The following is a 19974-nucleotide window of genomic DNA, read 5'->3' as shown; positions in this document are numbered from 1 at the left end:
TTTGTTGAGTATATTCATAATCTGAAAATGTGAAGGAAACAGATAGAGGAGGCACAGAGGAGGCAAAGATTCAGGCTGAGAAAATACCATGTGACCTGCAACGATTGTTAAGGGTGGCACTTTTGCAACCATATGTCTCCAGAAGACATGAAGTGACACCAAAGATAAGCCGTCATCAATTGAGGGCCGATCAGAGCCTCAGCCCCAGCTAGACAGAACTAAGCAAAACACTTCTTAGGATTGTAAGGACTAAGGAAGGTCCTTAGAAAGTTTCAGAAAAATTGACCCAATGCAGAGTTTGCCTAAAGATACTGGTCTAATGAGACCTTCTGAACTTGTCAGCCTTTGGGGCTGGCTGGAAAATACACTTATTAGGTCCTAGTCTGTCCTCTGCCTATGGGCTTCCTCTTATAGATGAATGACACTCAAGATACTGAACAAGCAGACAGATGATAGGAATGCTGTTAATTAGGTAGAAGCCAGATTTCACTCCTGAACAGAACAATCTGATAAGACTGAAAGTCAGAGGACCCACGTATCATCTTAACCCTGAAGTGCTTGAGAAAATTATTGAAGATCAGGTAACTCACTCTAGTAGGCAGGGTGGCCTTGAGCCGGTGGAAATCAAGTGGCCTCATATGTGCACACTGTTACAAAGTCATGGGTCTCCCCAGAAACAAGGTCAGCTGAAGGATTTATTTATAGTTAAAGAAAAAAAAGTTAGGTTTATTTAACTTGCTGCAACAAGCAGAGAGAACTAGAGGGATCTTCTATATAGGGGAAGGCAGTTAGGAAGGCTACTCATTGGATACTGTTGTTAGATGAAGGACTATTGTTGGATTTTAGGGTGGAAGTTTGTAATCTGGGCAAGAACTAGTTAGAATTTGTAGACTAGATGAGTTGCTAGAACTCATGATGAAGTTCTAGTGTTAGATCAGATCTAGTGTCTATGCAGAGTTACTGTTAAATTAGTTTGCCTGAGGTCTTATCTTGAAACATGGATCTGAAGTATCTGGTATTAAAAAGAATTTGAGCTTAGATAGTCTGTGATGCATGTTGTGGTTTGGTTTGGTTCACTTCATCTGTTTTATGAGTCATAGTACAGTTATAAGTTGGGACTTCTGTTTTGATTCTGAGAGGCTGCTGGTGTTAGTTTCTTATGTGTATAAAAGTACATTTGTAATTGTACTTTTATGAATGGCTTTAGGAAAAAACTTTGACTTTAAGAATTCAGTATTAGTTTTCTATTGCTGTGTAACAAATTACCACAAACTTAGTGGCTTAAAACAACGTTTTTTTAGCTCCTAGTTCTGTGGGTCAGAGGTACATTCATGGCATAGACTTCTCAGAGCTCAAAGGCTGAAATCAAGGTGCCTACCAGGCTGAGTTTACATGTGGAGGCTGGGGGAAGAATCTGATCTTTAGCACATTCAGGTTTCTGGCAGTTCCTTGTGGTGGTAGGAGTGAAGTCCTTATTTTTAGCTGGGGGCCACTCCCAGCTCCTAGAGTCTGCCTTCATTCCTTGCTCCGTGGCCTGCTCTATCTTCAAGCTAACAATGGAGAAATTGCACATCAAATCCCTCTCATGCTTCAGCTCTCTGAACTCCTATATCTGACCTCTAAATCCAGATTAAAAGGTCTTCTGTGATTAGGTCAGGTGCACCTGGACAGTATCCCTATTTTAAGGTCATCTAATATGGGACCTTAATTATGCTTGCAGACTTCCTTCCAGCAGTACCTAGATGATTGATGGAGTAACTGGGAGAAGGTGTGTGTATACCATGGACCAGGCATCTTGTGGGGTCTGCCTTCTGCTAACCACAGTGCCTTTGTGTGTTTTGAAGCATAAGCCACAGAATTTCCTCTTTGTCATCTTAGTAACTCTTGGTTGCTTATAGGTGTAACTTAAATTTTAATGTTGCTGGTAAGAGTCAGTTTGGGGTATAGCTCTGCTGATTTGAGAAAAGTCTTATTTATGTATAAAACGGATTAACATAAGGAAAGTTATTGCCAGTGGGATTGCCTTTCTTTTTGCCCTTGTCATCTGTTACTTTTCTTTTAATAAAGTTTTTTATAAAAACTTGGGCAGAGCAGATAGGAAAAAAAAAAGCTGTCGGTAGTCCAAACACTCTTGCTTATACTTTCATCCTTTTCTTCCAATTTTTATTGTTCAATTAAAAGAATATCATTATGATCATATAGTGTACAAAATAATTGTATACTGACTTCTTATATACACTTTTTTCTGATTATAAAAGTGATACAGGGTAATTGGAGAAAGTTTAAAAATAGGCAAGTCGGAAGAATAAGATAATTTAGAATCTTGTTACCTAGCACTAATACTTGGGTATATTTCCTTATTGTGTTTTCTAATGCATTATTTAGTCACAATTTAGATCATATGGTATGGCTTTATTTATTTGGATTTATTTTATTTTATTTTTTTTTTTGTGGTACGCGGGCCTCTCACTGCTGTGGCCTCTCCCGTTGCGGAGCACAGTCTCCGGACGCGCAGGCTCAGCGGCCATGGCTCAGCCGCTCCGTGGCATGTGGGATCTTCCCGGACCGGGGCACGAACCCGCGTCCCCTGCATCGGCAGGCGGACTCTCAACCACTGCGCCACCAGGGAAGCCCTTGGATTTATTTTTAAACAGAGTTAAACACTGGACCACTTGTCAATTTTAAATAAAAGGTATTTGGCATATTACTTATCACCTATGAGTTTTTTGTATCCTAACCTTTAAAAGTGACTTCTTTAATTCTGTGTGAATTTTAGATTCATAAATATGCCTTTTATTTTTAAAATTTTACATGTGTATGTACATATATGTATATTTATGATCAGTATCTTATGGGGGAAAAAATAGAGAGGGAAAAAAATAGACAAAGCATTCCATTGTCTGTTCAAATTGACTCACTCCCTCAGGGTCCCTGACAGCTGAGTTTTCACGATACCTTATATTTTAATATTATCAGTGGACCAAGGACATCAGCGTTTCCATTGGCTCTTCTTCCCTCTTGCTTTTTGAGACAAAATACCATGGCTCTGGCCTCCCTGTGGGGAACAGCAGCTCAGGAGAAGAAAATGCTTTGAAAAGAGGTCTTTAAAGAACATTCCAGACTTAGAGAGTGAAAGAGAGCACCTTGTGCCTCCTTTCCCATCTTCTCTTGGCTTCTCATACTGACTAGAATGCCAAAATGTCTCAGCTGAAGGTGCAGACTGATATCGGGCAGTATTTCCCTGCTGAAACATTGATAGACTGGGCACTCGCTATATGAATTTTTAAAGAAAATCATTATTTGAGTTACTTGTTAATGAAAATAGTTTGTTTTATTACCTACTGTCCTTCTGTTTTTGAGGAGAGAGGTGAGGTAAAGACAAATATTTTGTTTTGTAATGTTCCTTGCAAAGTGTCCAAAATGTGATTTGGATGTGGTCATCAACCATGTCAAGAATGATTCTATTTTAACAGCGGCATGAAAAAAATCATTCTAGAAACACATTTCTTAGGACTGGGAAGGAACTGAAACATAGAATTTGCACATGAGTGGAAATTTGATCTCTGAGTTACATAATCTTCCTGAAATCAACCTAGACTTCTGAGTCTGGGGTTCAAAGTGAATAAAGCTAGACTTGAAAATCTTTGGTATCATGACTTCTGCAGTTTTTTCCTTAATTTTAATTCAACTCTGACTGGGGTCAGCTAGGCTCAAGTGTTTTTGCATTAAAACGGTTTTTAAAAAATTATTGACGTATAATATACAAAAGTGCACATATCCTAAGTGTACAGCTTGATAAATTTTCACAAAGGAAACATACTTGTGTAGCCAGTATTCAAATCAAGAAAACAGAACATTACCTACAGTAAGTGTTGAGGTAATTTTCTTTCAAGAAGGCTATGTAGGTGATATATTTTCTGAGTCCCTTTGATTTTCTGAATGTCTTTCTATGACCTTCACATATAATATAAAGTATTTGGCTGAGTACAAAACTTACAAGTTACAACCTTTTCTCCCTAGAGTTCTACACATATTCCAGTGATGTTAGAAATCTAATATTCTAGAAAAAAAACTATCATGATTTAAGTTTCTTCTTCATCCTTATAATTCAGAATTTTTTCAAGAATGTGCCTCTTGATTAGTTTTTCCTGAAATGCAACGATTCAGTGTGTTTAAGCAAACCTTTCTATATAGCTCAGAAAAGTTTTCTAATTTGTTTTGAGTATTTTTCCTGTTACATTTTTTCTAGTTTAGTTTTTCAGGAATATCATTAACCTCTTATTTTGGCTCTCCATCCTCTATTCTTTGTATGTCATTGTCTCTCACCATTTTCATATTTGTCCTTTTCCTTTGTATTCCAAAAGAACTTTTCTAGTTTGTCTTACATATTATATACTTTATCAGTTTCATTTCTGTTCTTTGCTCTCTCCTAGCGTTCTCCTAGAATTGTTACACAGTCAGTTCTGTTGTAATGGTTGTCAAAATTCATTGAATTGTATGCTATGTAAAGATGATTAAGAAAAAAAGCATATATCTGATAAAGGACATACTCAGAATATATAAGAACTTTTATCAGTCAATGGAAAAAATATATTGAAGAATTTTTTATTTTTTATTTTTTTTTGCCGTACACGGGCCTCTCACCATTGTGGCCTCTCCCGTTGCGGAGCACAGGCTCCGGATACGCTGGCTCAGCGGCCATGGCTCACGGGCCCAGCCGCTCCGCGGCATGTGGGATCCTCCCTGACCGGGGCACGAACCCGTGTCCCCCGCATCGGCAGGCAGACTCTCAACCACTGCGCCACCAGGGAAGCCCCCTGAATAAATTTTTAAATGGACAAAAAATTGGTTGATTAGGCATGTCCCAAAAGGAAGATAGCCAGATAGCCAATAAACACGTGGAAGCGTGCTCAGCATCACTATTCACCAATGAAATGTAAATTAGAACCACAAAGAGATAGAAGTAGACACTCACTATAATGGAGTAAATTTTAAAAGTGACCAATACCAAGTGTTGGCAAGGAGTAGCTGGAACCCTCACACCTTGCTGGTGTGGCTAAAATGGTATAAGACTTCAGTGAACTGTTTGATGAAATCTATGCCTACCCCCCTAACCTTGCATTCCCAATCCTGGGTGAAACAGGTGCTTACATCCACCATAAGACAGATAGAAGAATGTTCATAGCAACATTATTCATAGTAGCTCAGAATTGGAAAGGTTATCTAACACATTTTGCTGCCCCTAGCCTTATTAATGCAGTCATGCTAAACATGTAGCAATCTGCTTTTAGTTTAATATGTGCTATTAGTGAAAATTTATGTAGGGTATCCCCCCCCAGTTTTCTAATTTTTGAAATGTTTTTCAAATTTCTTAAAACTTTTTTCTTGAAACTAGTTTGATTTTGGAGCACTAAAAGAAAATTTGTTGCACAGTTAGCCTAGAGCACCAATTATAAAAATGCCAACTTTTGGTCTGCATTTAGCCCAAATACTCTTTTATTCTTGGATCATTCTTAAGTTTCATTAATTTTAACTGCTTTTTGAATCTTACACATTACTTTCCTATTTGAATGGTGCATTTATTTATTTATTTATTACTCACTGCACTAATTGTTTGCTCAGATTAACTTGTTAATGCTGTTTCATTTTTTGAATAAATACTAAAGAGCAGTGCTGTTCAATATAACTTTCTGAACTGATAGAAATGTTGTGTATTTATGCTCTCCAATATGGCAGTCACTGAGCACATGAGGTTATTGAGCATTGAAATGTGGTCAGTGCAACTGAGGAACTAAATTTTAAATTTTATTTAATTTTAATTAATTTAAATTTAAGTCTAAATGGCCACATGTGGCTAGTAGCTACCTTATCAGACAGTGTAGCTCTAGAGTTAAGAAGGATGAATTGAGAAAAATACAAGAATTTAGAATGATATGAAATTAGGAAAAAATGCATTTATCATTTAACTTAGAACATTGGTTCTCAATCTGCACATTAGGATTACTTGGAGAGCTTTTTGAAACTACCAGTTTCTGGGACACTAATCTAAAACCAGTTGAATCCAGATTTCTAGAAATGGATGAGGGCATTATATTTTCAGAAACTTCCTAGGTTATGCTAATGTACAATTGGAGTTAAAAATCAGTAAATTATAGTAGTGCTTCTTAATGTGCACCTGAGCATCTTGTTAAAATGCAGATTCTGATTTCAATATATCTGAGTTAGGCCAGATATCCTGCACTTCTAACAAGCTCCTGGGTGATTTTGATATTTTTGATCCCCAGACTAAACTTTGAGGAGGAAAGAATTTTAGGAGGAAAGGTTGAGCAGGAGTTTACCATATCTGAAATGAACATTTGGTGGCATAATTGTAGAATTCAACAGTTGATATCTGGCTCAGACTTAGTTTCTATATGTCTCAACAATAGTGTGCACATAATATGTACCTCAAAGTACTTAATTAGAAATTGATGAAGAACCAAACCTTTTCTCTGACCAGTGTCTAGGGAAGAGGTTTTGTTTTGTTTTGTTTTGTTTGGATATAATAGGGAAGAGCTCTCTGAAGAAGTAACATTTGAGCAGAGAATTGAGTAGAATGAAGGGGCTACCATGGCAGGTATGCAGTGGGCGTGACTGAGGTTCATGGCAACCAGCTCAACAGATAACCCAGCAGCTTTCACCACTGAAATAACAAAGATAAGAGTAGAAGTAAGTGAAATAGGGACCAGGAAAACAATAGAAAAGATTAACAGAATTAAGAATTGGTTTTTGAAATGATTAACATAATTGACAGACTTTAGACTGAGAATAAAAGAGAAAAGACAAATAAATAAATTAAGAAATGAAAAAAGGAGACATTACAACTGATACCACAGAAATATAAAGGATTATAAGAGACTACTGTGAACAATTATCCACTACAAATTGGGTAGCCTAGAAGAAATAGATAAATTTCTAGACACATTTAACCTATGAAGACTGAATTATGAAGAAGTGGAAAACTCTGAACAGACCAATAACAAATAAGGAGACTGAATCAGTAATCTAAAACCTCCCAACAAAGAAAAGCCCAAGACCAGATGGTTTCATTGGTGAAATCTACCAAACATTTTTAAAAAGAATTCATACCAATCCTTCTCAAACTCTTCCAAAAAATTGAGGGGGAGGGAATGCTCCCAAACTCATTTTTTTTGAGGCCAGCATTACTCTGATACAAAGGCCAGATAAGGAAACTATAAGAAAAGAAAACTGCAGACAAATATCCCTGATGAATAGAGATGCAAAACTTCTCAACAAAATACTAGCAAACCTAATTAATTAACAGCATGTTAGAAAGATCATTCACCACAATCAAGTGATATTTATCCCTAGGATGCAAGGGTAATTCAGCATATGCAAATCAACAAATGTGATATACATCACATTAATGGGATAAAAGATAAAAATCATATGATCATCTCAATAGATGCAAAAAAAGCATTTGACAAAATACAGCATCTTTTCTTGATAAATACACCCAACAAATTGCATATAGAAGGAACATACCTCAACTTAATAAAAGCCATATATGACCAGCCCACAGCCAACATCATATTCAGCAATGAAAGGGTGAAAGCTTTTCCTCTAAGGTCAGGAGTAAAATAAGGGTGCTTACTCTCACCTTTCTTATTCAACATAGTACTTGAAGTCCTAGCCAGAGCAATCAGGTAAGAAAATCAATCAATCCAGATCAGAAAGTAAGATGTAAAATTGTCTTAGTTTGCAGATGACATGGTCTTACATAGAGAAAATCCTAAAGACTCCACCAAAACAAAAAACAAACAAAAAAACTGTTAGAACTAATAAACAAATTCAGTTGTTTCAGGATACAAAATCAACATACAGAAATAACTTGTGTTGCTATACACTAACAATGCAATATCTGAAAAAGAAATAAAACAGTTCCATTTACAATAACATCAAAAACAATAAAATACTTAGGAATAAATTTATTCAAGGAGGTGAAAGATCTGTACACTGAAAACTACAAGATTTTGATGAAATTGAAGAAGACATAAACAAATGGAAAGACATCCTATATTCATAGATCAGAAGAATTAATATTATTAAAATGTCTATACTACCCAAAGTTGTCTGGAGATTCAGTGCAATTCCTATCAAAATGCCAATGGTTTTGGGCTTCACTGGTAGCACAGTGGTTGAGAGTCCGCCTGCTGATGCAGGGGACATGGGTTCGTGCCCCAGTCCGGGAAGATCCCACATGCCGCGGAGCGGCTGGGCCCATGAGCCATGGCCACTGAGCCTGCGCGTCCGGAGCCTGTGCCCCACAACGGGAGAGGCCACAACAGTGAGAGGCCCTCATACTGCAAAAAAAAAAAAAAAAAAAAAGCCAGTGGTTTTTTCACAGAAATAGAAAAAACAGTCCTAAAGTTTGTGTGGAGCCACAAAAGACCCTGAATAACCAAAGCAATCTGGAGAAAGAAGAACAAAGTTTGAGGCATCATACATCCTGATTTAAAACTATACTGCAAACCTCTAGTAGTCAAAACGGTATGGTATTGGCATAAAATAAAAACAGACACACAGGCCAATGGAACAGAATCAAGAGCTCAGAAATAAACCCTCACATATACAGTCAACTAATATTTGACAAGGGAGCCAAGAATATTCAATGAGGGAAAGGATAATCTCTTCAATAAGTGGTGTTGGGAAGGCTGTATAACTACAATGCAGAAGAATGAAATTAGACCACTCACAAAAATTAACTCAAAATGGATTAAAGACTTAAACATAAGACCTGAAACTGTAAAACTCCTAGAAGGAAACGTAGGGAAAAAGCTATTTGACATTGGTCTTGGTGACAATTTTGGGGGTATGACATCAAAAGCACAAGCAACAAAAGCAAAAATAAGTGGGACTACATCAAACTAAAAAACTTCTGCCGAGAAAAAGAAACCATCAACCAAGTGAAAAGGTAACCTACAGAATGGGAGAAAGTATTTATAAATCATATGTCTGATAAGAATATCCAAAGTATATAGTAAACTCATACAACTCAATAGCAAAAAACCCAAACAATACAATTTAAAAATGGAAAGAGGAACTGAATAGACATTTTCCCAAAGGAGACATTACAGATGGCCAACAGGTACATGAAAAGGTGCTCAACATCACTAATCATCAGGGAAATGCAAATTAAAATCATAGCAAGATATCACCTCAGACCTGTTAGAATGACTGTTTTTTTTTTTTTAGTGTGGATACACTTAAAGTGGCCTTTTCTATCACCAATCAACTTTTTTTTTTTTTTTTTTTTGGCTGTACACGGGCCTCTCGCTGTTGTGGCCTCTCCTGTTGCAGAGCACAGGCTCCGGACGCGCAGGCTCAGCGGCCATGGCTCACGGGCCCAGCCGCTCCATGGCATGTGGGATCCTCCCAGACCGGGGCACGAACCTGTGTCCCCTGCATCGGCAGGCGGACTCTTAACCACTGTGCCACCAGGGAAGCCCTCTAGTCTTATTCTTGTTTCCCCAAATCCACGTTTATCCAAACCAGTGGTACTCAGAAGTGTGGTCCGTGGACCAATGTCTGTCCACGAATTGTTACTAACTGCAGTAAATACAGAGAGTGAGCATTTAAAAACTTTTATAGCAGCTTGACATTGGCACAACATCTATGCGTGTGATCATTTTTCTAGTAATTTATTTTTATTGCATTTTACAAAGTACAGTTTTTCCACTTGTTGATGCTGGGGTGGGGGCAGTTCCAACAGACAGTTTACAAAGCACTACTCTAGATCCTCTATTTTTCACTCAGAAATTCTGAACTCCGTGTATTCATGTGGCCACATGGGGGCTGGGGCAAGAGACATGAAGACCAGTAAACTATGACTATGTGATGACTGGGAATACAGGTGCTGATTATCTGAGATTAGTGAGCATGAGAATTGCCTGGGGTACTTGTTAACCATGCGGAGGCCTGTGTAGATCTCCAAAGATCCTGATTCCACACGTATGAGACCTAAGAATCTATGTTCTAAACAAATGCCTCTGATCAGTTGATTCTGATTAATTTTGTTCCTGGATATGTTGTTTAAATCAGGATACTTGAGAGTAAAAGGAAGCATTGTTAATAATTACATCAGGACAAAATAAATAAACCAGGATACCCAGACATATGGTCACTCTTGTCTGGGGCATATTTTTTTACACAGAGGTTTAAAGTTTACTTGGAAAGTTTCTACTGTTTCCTTTCATTAGCAAACTTAGCTCGATTTCCTTTAGTCTTCTCTGGATTGTGGCTCTTCCCAGTTTTCTGTGAATCAATCTCAGCTATCGTATGTATAGAACTATCCAGTACAAGAAGGGAAATGGAATTCAGGGCTCTAAACATAGCTAGGGGTAACTTAGAGGGTGGTAAGACCCACTCCTTTAAAGTTGAAGATTCTTTTATTCTGATTTGAAGGATATTGATTTTTAAAATAACCCTTACCATTTATGATAAAACTCTCCAGAGAGTGGGCATAGAGGGAACCTACCTCAACATAATAAAGGCCATATATGACAAACGCACAGCAAACATCATTCTCAATGGTGAAAAACTGAAACCATTTCCTCTAAGATCAGGAACAAGACAAGGATGTCCACTCTCACCACTATTATTCAACATAGTTTTGGAAGTCCTAGCCACGGCAATCAGAGAAGAAAAAGGAATACAATTTGGAAAAGAAGAAGTAAAACTGTAACTGTTTGCAGATGACATGATACTATACATAGAGAATCCTAAAAATGCCACCAGAAAACTACTAGAGCTAATCAATGAATTTGGTAAAGTTGCAGGATACAAAATTAATGCACAGAAATCTCTTGCATTCCTATACACTAATGATGAAAAATCTGAAAGAGAAATTAAGGAAACACTCCCATTTACCATTGCAACAAAAAGAATAAAATACCTAGGAATAAATCTACCTAGGGAGACAAAAGACCTGTATGCAGAAAACTATGAGACACTGATGAAAGAAATTAAAGGTGATACCAACAGATGGAGAGATATACCATGTTCTTGGATTGGAAGAAACAATATTGTGAAAATGACTATACTACCCAAAGCAATCTACAGATTCAATGCAATTCCTATCAAATTACCAATGGCATTTTTTACGGAACTAGAACAAAAAATCTTAAAATTTGTATGGAGGCAAAAAAGACCCTGAATAGCCAAAGCAGTCCTGAGGGAAAAAAACAGAGCTGGAGGATCAGACTCCCTTAATTCAGAGTATATTACAAAGCTACAGTAATCAAGACAATATGGTACTGGCACAAAAACAGAAACATAGATCAATGGAACAAGATAGAAAGCCCAGAGATAAACCCACGCACCTATGGTCAACTAATCTATGACAAAGGAGGCAAGGATATACAATGGAGAAAAGACAGTCTCTTCAATAAGTGGTGCTGGGAAAACTGGACAGCTACATGTAAAAGAATGAAATTAGAACACTCCCTAACACCATGCACAAAAATAAACTCAAAATGGATTTGAGACCTAAATGTAAGACCGGACACTATAAAACTCTTAGAGGAAAACATAGGAAGAACACTCTTTGACATAAATCACAGCAAGATCTTTTTTGATCCACCTCCTAGAGTAATGGAAATAAAAACAAAAATAAGCAAATGGGACCTAATGAAACTTCAGAGCTTTTGCACAGCAGACAAAGGATTAACAGACAAAGGATTAATCTCCAAAGTATATAAACAGCTCATGCAGCTCAATATTAAATAAACAAGCTAATCCAAAAATGGGCAGAAGACCTAAATAGACATTTCTCCAAAGAAGACATACAGATGGCCAAGAAGCACATGAAAAGCTTCTCAACATCACTAATTATTAGAGAAATGCAAATCAAAACTACAATGAGGTATCACCTCACACCAGTTAGAAAGGGCATCATCAGAAAATCTACAAACAACAAATGCTGGAGGGAGTGTGGAGAAAAGGGAACCCTTTTGCATTGTTGGTGGGAATGTAAATTGATACAGCCACTATGGAGAACAGTATGGAGGTTCCTTAAAAAACTAAAAATAGTTTTTTTGGTGTTTTTTTGGTTTGTTTTTTTGTGGTATACGGGCCTCTCACTGTTTTGGCCTCTCCCGTTGCGGAGCACAGGCTCCGGACGCGCAGGCTCAGCGTCCATGGCTCACGGATCCCAGCCGCTCTGCGGCACGTGGGATCTTCCCGTACCGGGGCACGAACCCGTGTCCCCTGCATCGGCAGGCGGACTCTCAACCACAGCGCCACCAGGGAAGCCCCAAAAAACTAAAAATAGAATTACCATATGATCCAGCAATCCCACTACTGGGCATATACTCAGAGAAAACCATAATTCAAAAAGACACATGCACCCCAATGTTCATTGCAGCACTGTTTACAATAGCCAGGTCATGGAAGCAACCTAAATGCCCATCGACATACGAATGGATAAAGAATTTGTGGTACATATATACAATGGAATATTACTCGGCCATAAAAAGGAATGAAATTAAGTCATTTGTTGAGACGCTGATGGATCTAGAGACTGTCATACCGAGTGAAGTAAGTCAGAAAGAGAAAAACAAATATCGTATATTAACGCATGTATGTGGAACCTAGAAAAATGGGACAGATGAACCAGTTTGCGGGGCAGAAGTTGAGACACAGATGTAGAGAACAAACGTACGGACACCAAGGGGGGAAAGCCGCAGTGGGGTGGGGGTGGTGGTGTGATGAATTGGGCGATTGGGAGTGACATGTATACACTGATGTGTATAAAATTGATGACTAATAACCTGCTGTATAAAAATAAAATAAAATTCAAAAAAAATAATAACCCTTACCTAAAAACTTAGGACTCTCCTGGAACTTTCTTTTATGCATGTTGTCCCAAGCCAATCTTAATTCCTCTTAGTGTTCCTGGCTCAGCTGTGTCCCATTTCTCTTAGCTAGGCATAATCCCCTTGATCCATTTCATCCTTACTTTCATTTAACTGACTTGTTTACTTGTTTTAAATAAATTACAACTGAAGAATTTGAGAGAAAGAAAAAATATCTTTCTAAATTTCCTCCTCAGGAGCTCTTTAGGTTGTTGTCACCTCTACTTACGTAACTTTTATGATATATAAGAAAAACGGGTTTCCTGTTTTGTAAACTGTTCTCTGATTACAACTGAGATTGGAGGAAAATGATTTTTATTAGTAAGTAATAATACTACTGGTAGAAGTCAAATAATATCTGTGGATCTCTTGTCTCTCATACTACCTCTGTTATGATACATTTTTGTCAATTCCAACATATTTGATTTTGTATTATTTCATCTTGTTTTTAGTGGGGTTTTTTTTGCCGTATGCGGGCCTCTCACTGTTGTGGCCTCTCCTGTTGCGGAGCACAGGCTTCAGACGCGCAGGCTCAGTGGCCATGGCTCACGGGCCCAGCCGCTCCGCGGCATGTGGGATCTTCCCGGACCGGGGCACGAACCCGTGTGCCCTGCATCGGCAAGCGGACTCTCAACCACTGCGCCACCAGGGAAGCCCTGTTTTTAGTTTTTTGACCAATTTCTTTGATTTACAAAGTGGGCAATTAAAAACAATTCAGTGAAAATTTAAGTAAACTTGTTCAGGACTAACCTTCACCCTGTCTTATAGACTCACCAGATGAATGAATAAAAGATTCATCATAATATTTTATTTTTGTCTTATTTTAGATTTAGATTATCCTACTAAAATAGTATATTGATATTCCATATGAATTACACAAATTAAGACTAATTTGTCCTTTAAATTGAGACAGTTTTAAGAGGGAAATGGGATGCTATTAACAGTTATACTAGGAGAGCAGCTGAAATCTAGGACTGTCCTGAGTAAACTGGGATATATATGGTCCCCTATCTCTGGATAATACTTGCTGGTTGGATAGCTACTATGATATTTTCAATGGGCTTTGAATAGTCAAAATGAGTCAAATTATAGCTAAGAGCATTATAAAACTTACCATAGGACTTTCTTTACTTGTAAAAAATACAAAATGGAATGGCTAGATCAAGTCTAAAATTGTTTAAGTGCTTGTAGATTTCAACTTGGTTCTTAATAATACTTCCATAAAGCTAGAAGTGGAATAACCAGACAGTAACCACAAATTGAAATGAATCCCTCCTTTAAAACTTATGGTTTATAGACTTGTGGCTATTAGGTCACAGGGAATCTAAAGTAGACTACATTATAAGATAGGTAAAAGAAGAGGTGATAGCTAATTTAAAAATGTCAAAATATTTTTTCTGTTCAAGTTGCTAATTTACCATGATGTTGTATATAAACTTTATATCCAGTGTACACTGAAGTTAGTTGTTAGCATTTCCAGATTAGAAAACACAGCTAGACCTCCCATACCTATTTTTCTCAAGTTTATGCTCTGTTACTAGAGCAAGTTATTCTGTGAAAGAGCTCCATCCTGTTAGTTGTGTTCTTGTTATCAGTAATATTTTAGGCAGCTACCTTTTATTAATACATATGTACATACATAAAAAACATCTATGATTCCCCTGATCAGGAACTGAAGTCAAACTTCCAAGACATGGTTTCATTAGGTCTGTTCCTTGGAAGAAATAAATGCCCTTTTAGTGTTGTGATTTCTTTTCCTTCATTTTTTAAAACCATAGTTTCATTTTTAACACATTTTCCATAGATAAAAGATACTCATATCATCTAGTCGCTTGTTTCACTTTTAGCTTATCTACTGAATCAACTTCAAGTCTTTCATCTTTATATGTATAACATAATTTATACACACACACACATATATCTTTTAAATGACTTTGACTTTAACTGTGGCCTTTTAAAAAATTAGAATCGATCATCTATAATATATAGTATCTTCGATTTTTTTTCCTATGTAGTTCTGGTGCTGTGGATGTGAAATCGTGGTGATGCATTAGGTTTAATTTGTTACATAAAAGTAATGTGTTTATGGTTTTTCTCTATACCTTTAACTGTTAAAATTTTTTTTTTTCTCTTTTCCTAGCTGTCCCTTTTCCTCCAACACAGCGGCTTACTTTGAAGGAAGTATTTGAGAATGGGAAACCTAAAATTGATGTTTTGAAAAACCATTTGGTGAAGGAAGGGCGACTGGAAGAGGAAGTAGCCTTAAAGATAATCAATGATGGGGCTGCCATCCTGAGACAAGAGAAGACTATGATAGAAGTAGATGCTCCAATCACAGGTATGAGAAGTATTCGCATGGTGGTACTTAGATTTGAGCTAATTTGAGAAGTGATTACAAATAACCAACTAAAATGTGTGATCATTATTCTAGGAATTGTGAGCAGTCTTAGGGTTGTTTAGTGTGTGTTATTCATTGAAGAAATACAATTTAAAATGTCTAATATTTCCAGTAGGACTATTTCATATTGATAGATTGCCTGCAATTATCGAGCAGTCCAGTCAAAAGCTAGACTGATTTAAGTTAAAAGTTAAACTGTGGTCCTATTGGTGTAATGCCCTTTCTCTTCTAAGACATAATTTTTCACCTCACCCTAGGTCTGTTTTTTTTCCTAGTATGTGGTGACATTCATGGACAGTTTTTTGACCTGATGAAGTTGTTTGAAGTTGGAGGATCACCTAGTAATACACGCTACCTCTTTCTGGGTGACTATGTGGACAGAGGCTATTTCAGTATAGAGGTAAATATTAAACTGGATGTGTTGGAACTATCATATTATCTTTTTTTAAAAATTTCTTTCCATTCTTCAGTAGAAGAAATTAAAATGAGAACACACTGGCAGAATTTATAAACTTTGTTACTTTCAATAATTAAAGTGATAGAGATGTTTTAATTGATATAAAAAGAACTATTCCTTTTATTAGCCACTAAAAATCTGACATATAGAAGGCTATGTTAACCCTGCTTTGCAAATAACTTAAGCATTTACCAACCTTTCCTCTTTGTAGATAGTGTACAGGCTGTATATAAATGATATAAATTGCTGTTCACCCTAAGTGGGGTTTGGATTAGCTCACCTTAATTATAAAACTATAAGCTGCTGAGCTACATTGAACGCTTAGATTAACTGCCAATGCTGAATAATCAGGCACTTAGCCTCTTGTAGGAATAACTTATGATACCGTTGCACGTAGGAAGTACATGTTCATTGAAGGAAAAAGTGATTACAGTTAATGAAGTTAATGAAAACTCACAATTTATATATTTTGAAAATTGTATGATGACAGGAAAATGGTTAGATTTAAAACAAAGTATAAGCTTTTATGTACAAAAGATAAAACTATTTCAAAACCTAACGGAATGACTTGAGTACAGTGGAACCACAGTACATTCATATTTAATGTCCGTTGATTCAGCTGTACATGCTTGGCAGATAAAAGAGAAGTAACTTTTGAAATAGTGCAGGTAATCGAATTTATAATATCCCCAGAATAAGCATGAGATGAGCAATTGAATCTGCTTGCTGTTCTTGCAGTCTTTAGTTCTGCCTCTCCCTCGTAGTATGGGACCCTCACTGTGCCATGTGGTTAAAGGTTTATTGTTCATGCAGCATCACTCCTAAATACAAGTCAACCCTCTCACCTGGCACTCAACCAAAAAGCAGCTGTGATACTAAAGCTGCCAGAAAAATAAACAAGAGAAATACATCTTACTCTTTAGTTAGATAGATAGTCTAAGTTCATGAATCAGAAAAGTTCAGTGTTACCTTGCCAGTGTCTCAAATTTATTTAGTGTCACCTATGAGTTCGAAAGTTAATGATAGAAGCTAAGGAAATAAGCACATTCTCCCTGCTGCTCAGTAAATTCCCAAGATTTCTAAATAGGTACCTGGGATGGGTGGAGATCATACTTGCAGACTGTAACATTAAAAGCTTCCCATATTCCTATCCACATCCTATTTTAATAGACAGTATGTCAAAAGTATGGGTGTTTGAAAGACTCACTGAATGCTTAGTTTTTTGTGTTTAGTAGCATGAGGAAGTTTTAGAGGCTGAAGAAAAGAATACAGAACTTACTGAATTTTTAATTAATTTTATTTAATGAAATAACTTCTTTTAAAATTTTTATTTATTTATTTTTATTTTTGGCTGTGTTGGGTCTTCGTTTCTGTGCTTTGGCTTCCTCTAGTTGCAGCAAGCGGGGGCCACTCTTCATCGTGGTTCGCAGGCCTCTCACTGTCGTGGCATCTCTTGTTGTGGAGCACAAGCTCCAGATGCACAGGCTCAGTAGTTGTGGCTCATGGGCCCAGTTGCTCCGCGGCATGTGGGATCTTCCCAGACCAGGACTCGAACCCGTGTCCCCTGCATTGGCAGGCAGATTCTCAACTACTGCGCCACCAGGGAAGCCCAGAAATAACTTTTTAAAAGGATAAATATTGTGCCAAATCATCCTCTGATTACATACTTTAAAAATAGTTTCAATGCATCAATATATTCACAATACGCACACACACACACACACAGACCAACGTTGATTTTTGTACACATATGCCATATTCAGAATATTTTGTGTTAACATATTTTTTCTGTCACTCATCAACAAATGTTTCCTGAGTGCCAACTTTATGGCAGGCTCTGAGCATCAAATAATGAGTAGGATTCATGGTTTCTATGGGAGCTGACAGTCTAATAGAAAAGATTACTTATGAATAGATCGCTCAGTACGATATGAAAATACTTATTTATTTTAATATTTATTTATGTATTTTGGCTGTGCCGGGTGTTTGTTGCAGCAGGCGGGATCTTTTAGTTGTGGCATGCAGACTTCTTAGTTGCAGCATGTGGGTTCTCAGTTGTAGCGTGTGAACTCTTAGTTGGCGGCATGCATACGGGATCTAGTTCCCCGACCAGGGGTTGAACCCCAGCCCCCTGCCTTGGGAGGATGGAGTCTTACCCACTGGACCACATGGAAGTCCCCAAAAGTACTTATTTAATTATTAGCAATATTCTCCATATTAGGACTGAGCACAGTGCCTGACACATAGTAGGCACTCAATATTTGTTGACTGAATGAATGTTAATAAATCATAGTTTATATTTGGCTTTATCATGCTATTTGATGTTTGGCTAACAAAGCGTTTTTCTGGAACAGCTTAAGAGATAAATGAATCAAAACTTTAAATTGACAATGCTGTATTATACCAGTTTTAAAACTGAACTGTAGGGTATATCTCATGTTAGTTGGAAGCCACTTATAGACCACTAAGATTATATAGATTTCTGTAAGCTACAACTTAGTCTAACATGATACAAGTATATACTTGAACAATAAATTTTTATCAATGTGCTTGATAAGTATGAGTGTGATGTTTCTGTCAAACAGATGAAAATAAGGTGATGGGGTCCCTATTATAATTTTTTGTTATAAATAGTCATTTTTTTGTAGAAAAATTGGGAAATGCAGAATCTAAGAAAAAAAATTCTTACAAATAAAGTTATAAATGAATTATAATGAAATTACTGTTAACATTCTGTTGTATTTCCTCACAGTCTTTTTCTTCTTTTACATGAGTATATTTTTTAAAGAAAGTTGAGATCGTTGTGTGCATTCTCTTTTGTAGTCTTTCCCCCCGACTCATCATTGTCTTGAGAGCACTTTTCTCTATCATTAAAATTTCTCCAAAAGTATGATTAGTGGTATAAATACCGTAGTTTATTTCACCATTTCTCTTTGGATAATTTGGTTTTAGCAGGTACTGCTTATTTGCCTACCTTTTCTCTCCTCCTTCCTTACTATCAAATCCCTGTTTTGTTCAGATAAATGGGATTGGAGGTTGTCAGGGAGAACTAAATAGGTACCTGGGATGGGTGGAGATCATACTTGCAGATTGTAACATTGCACACTCTACCTATTTAAAAGTTCTCAGGGAGAACTTTTAATTTCAGGGAGGGAAGGCCCTTATCCCAGCCCAAGGGAATGAATTCTGGTTGGTTTGAACTAGTCATGGCAATCCATTCCCTGTTACCAGTGACTAGTCCAGGGTAAACATGAGATCCTCTTTTGCCCAGTAATATATAAAGGGACTTCTGCATGTTGTGTTGTCATTGTTGTTTGTGTGTGTTGTTTTGAAATTTTTTTCTTTCCAGATGAAAAGACTCTTGCAAGGTGAAAGCTTTTGGACCCCCATTCCACTATGTCATGTCAAATGTGGGTGTGTGTACTGTAGCAGCCGTTTTGTGACCATGAGGAGGTGCTATAACTAAGAATGAAAAGCAGACCTGCTGTGAATAGCAGATCAAAGAGGGAGAGAGGGCATGATTTCTTGGTGAAGATGTTGAGCTGGTACACTAAACCTAGACATCTTGCCTCCAGACTGCTTGTTTTCTGAGATGTTTAAATGTCTTTATGGCTTAAGCAGCAGTTAATTGGATATTGTATCACTTGTACTGTAAGTGGTACAAGGTTGTTTTCCAGTTGTTTCCATTCTGCATATTGCTGCAATTAACATCTTTTTGAATACATCTTTGATAGCATTTCTGATATTTCCTTAGATTGGATTCTTATAATAGAACGAGTATTTTTAAGAGTGTGAGCATTTTTAAGACTTTTGATATGTATTGCCAAATCGTTTTCACAGAACTTTATTTTCTCTTCCGTACTTAATAATTTTTCTTTCCTTGAGCCTGTATGAGAGAATCAAGGCATGATGATTTTTTTTTTTCCATGCCCAGAGTAAGCATTGATCTTTCCTGAAGCAACGTGCGCTTTGGTAGTACACCAGGGACTGGTCCAAATGTGACTGATAAAACAGAATAGTAAAGTTTCGCTTTTGTCTGAGCCTTTTGATATTCCTTCTTCATTTGCACCATTATAAAGTACTTCCTCTGTGGTAGGGGAAGCTAAATTTTAGTTTCCTTTCATTGATTTTATAATAAGAGAAAGGATTAAAGGGAACCTTTTCAGCATAGGATGTGTTGTACTAAATGCACAGGAGCCACCAAA

General features: G+C 37.1%; 1 protein-coding gene across 1 annotated transcript in view; it reads left to right on the top strand.

Annotated features, from left to right (window-relative positions):
* PPP3CC (protein phosphatase 3 catalytic subunit gamma) overlaps positions 1 to 19974 on the top strand; it is a 90565-nt gene that overhangs the window by 26544 nt on the left and 44047 nt on the right. The window contains exons 2-3 of the mRNA XM_065878356.1: positions 15055 to 15252; positions 15588 to 15712. Coding sequence (XP_065734428.1) covers positions 15055 to 15252; positions 15588 to 15712 — 323 coding nt within the window. The remainder of the gene's footprint in view (positions 1 to 15054; positions 15253 to 15587; positions 15713 to 19974) is intronic.

The sequence above is a fragment of the Phocoena phocoena genome, chromosome 6, assembly GCF_963924675.1.
Source record: "Phocoena phocoena chromosome 6, mPhoPho1.1, whole genome shotgun sequence".
Taxonomy (NCBI): domain Eukaryota; kingdom Metazoa; phylum Chordata; class Mammalia; order Artiodactyla; family Phocoenidae; genus Phocoena; species Phocoena phocoena.
Note: the sequence above shows the minus strand (reverse complement) of the source record. Positions and strands in the feature narration are given on the sequence as shown.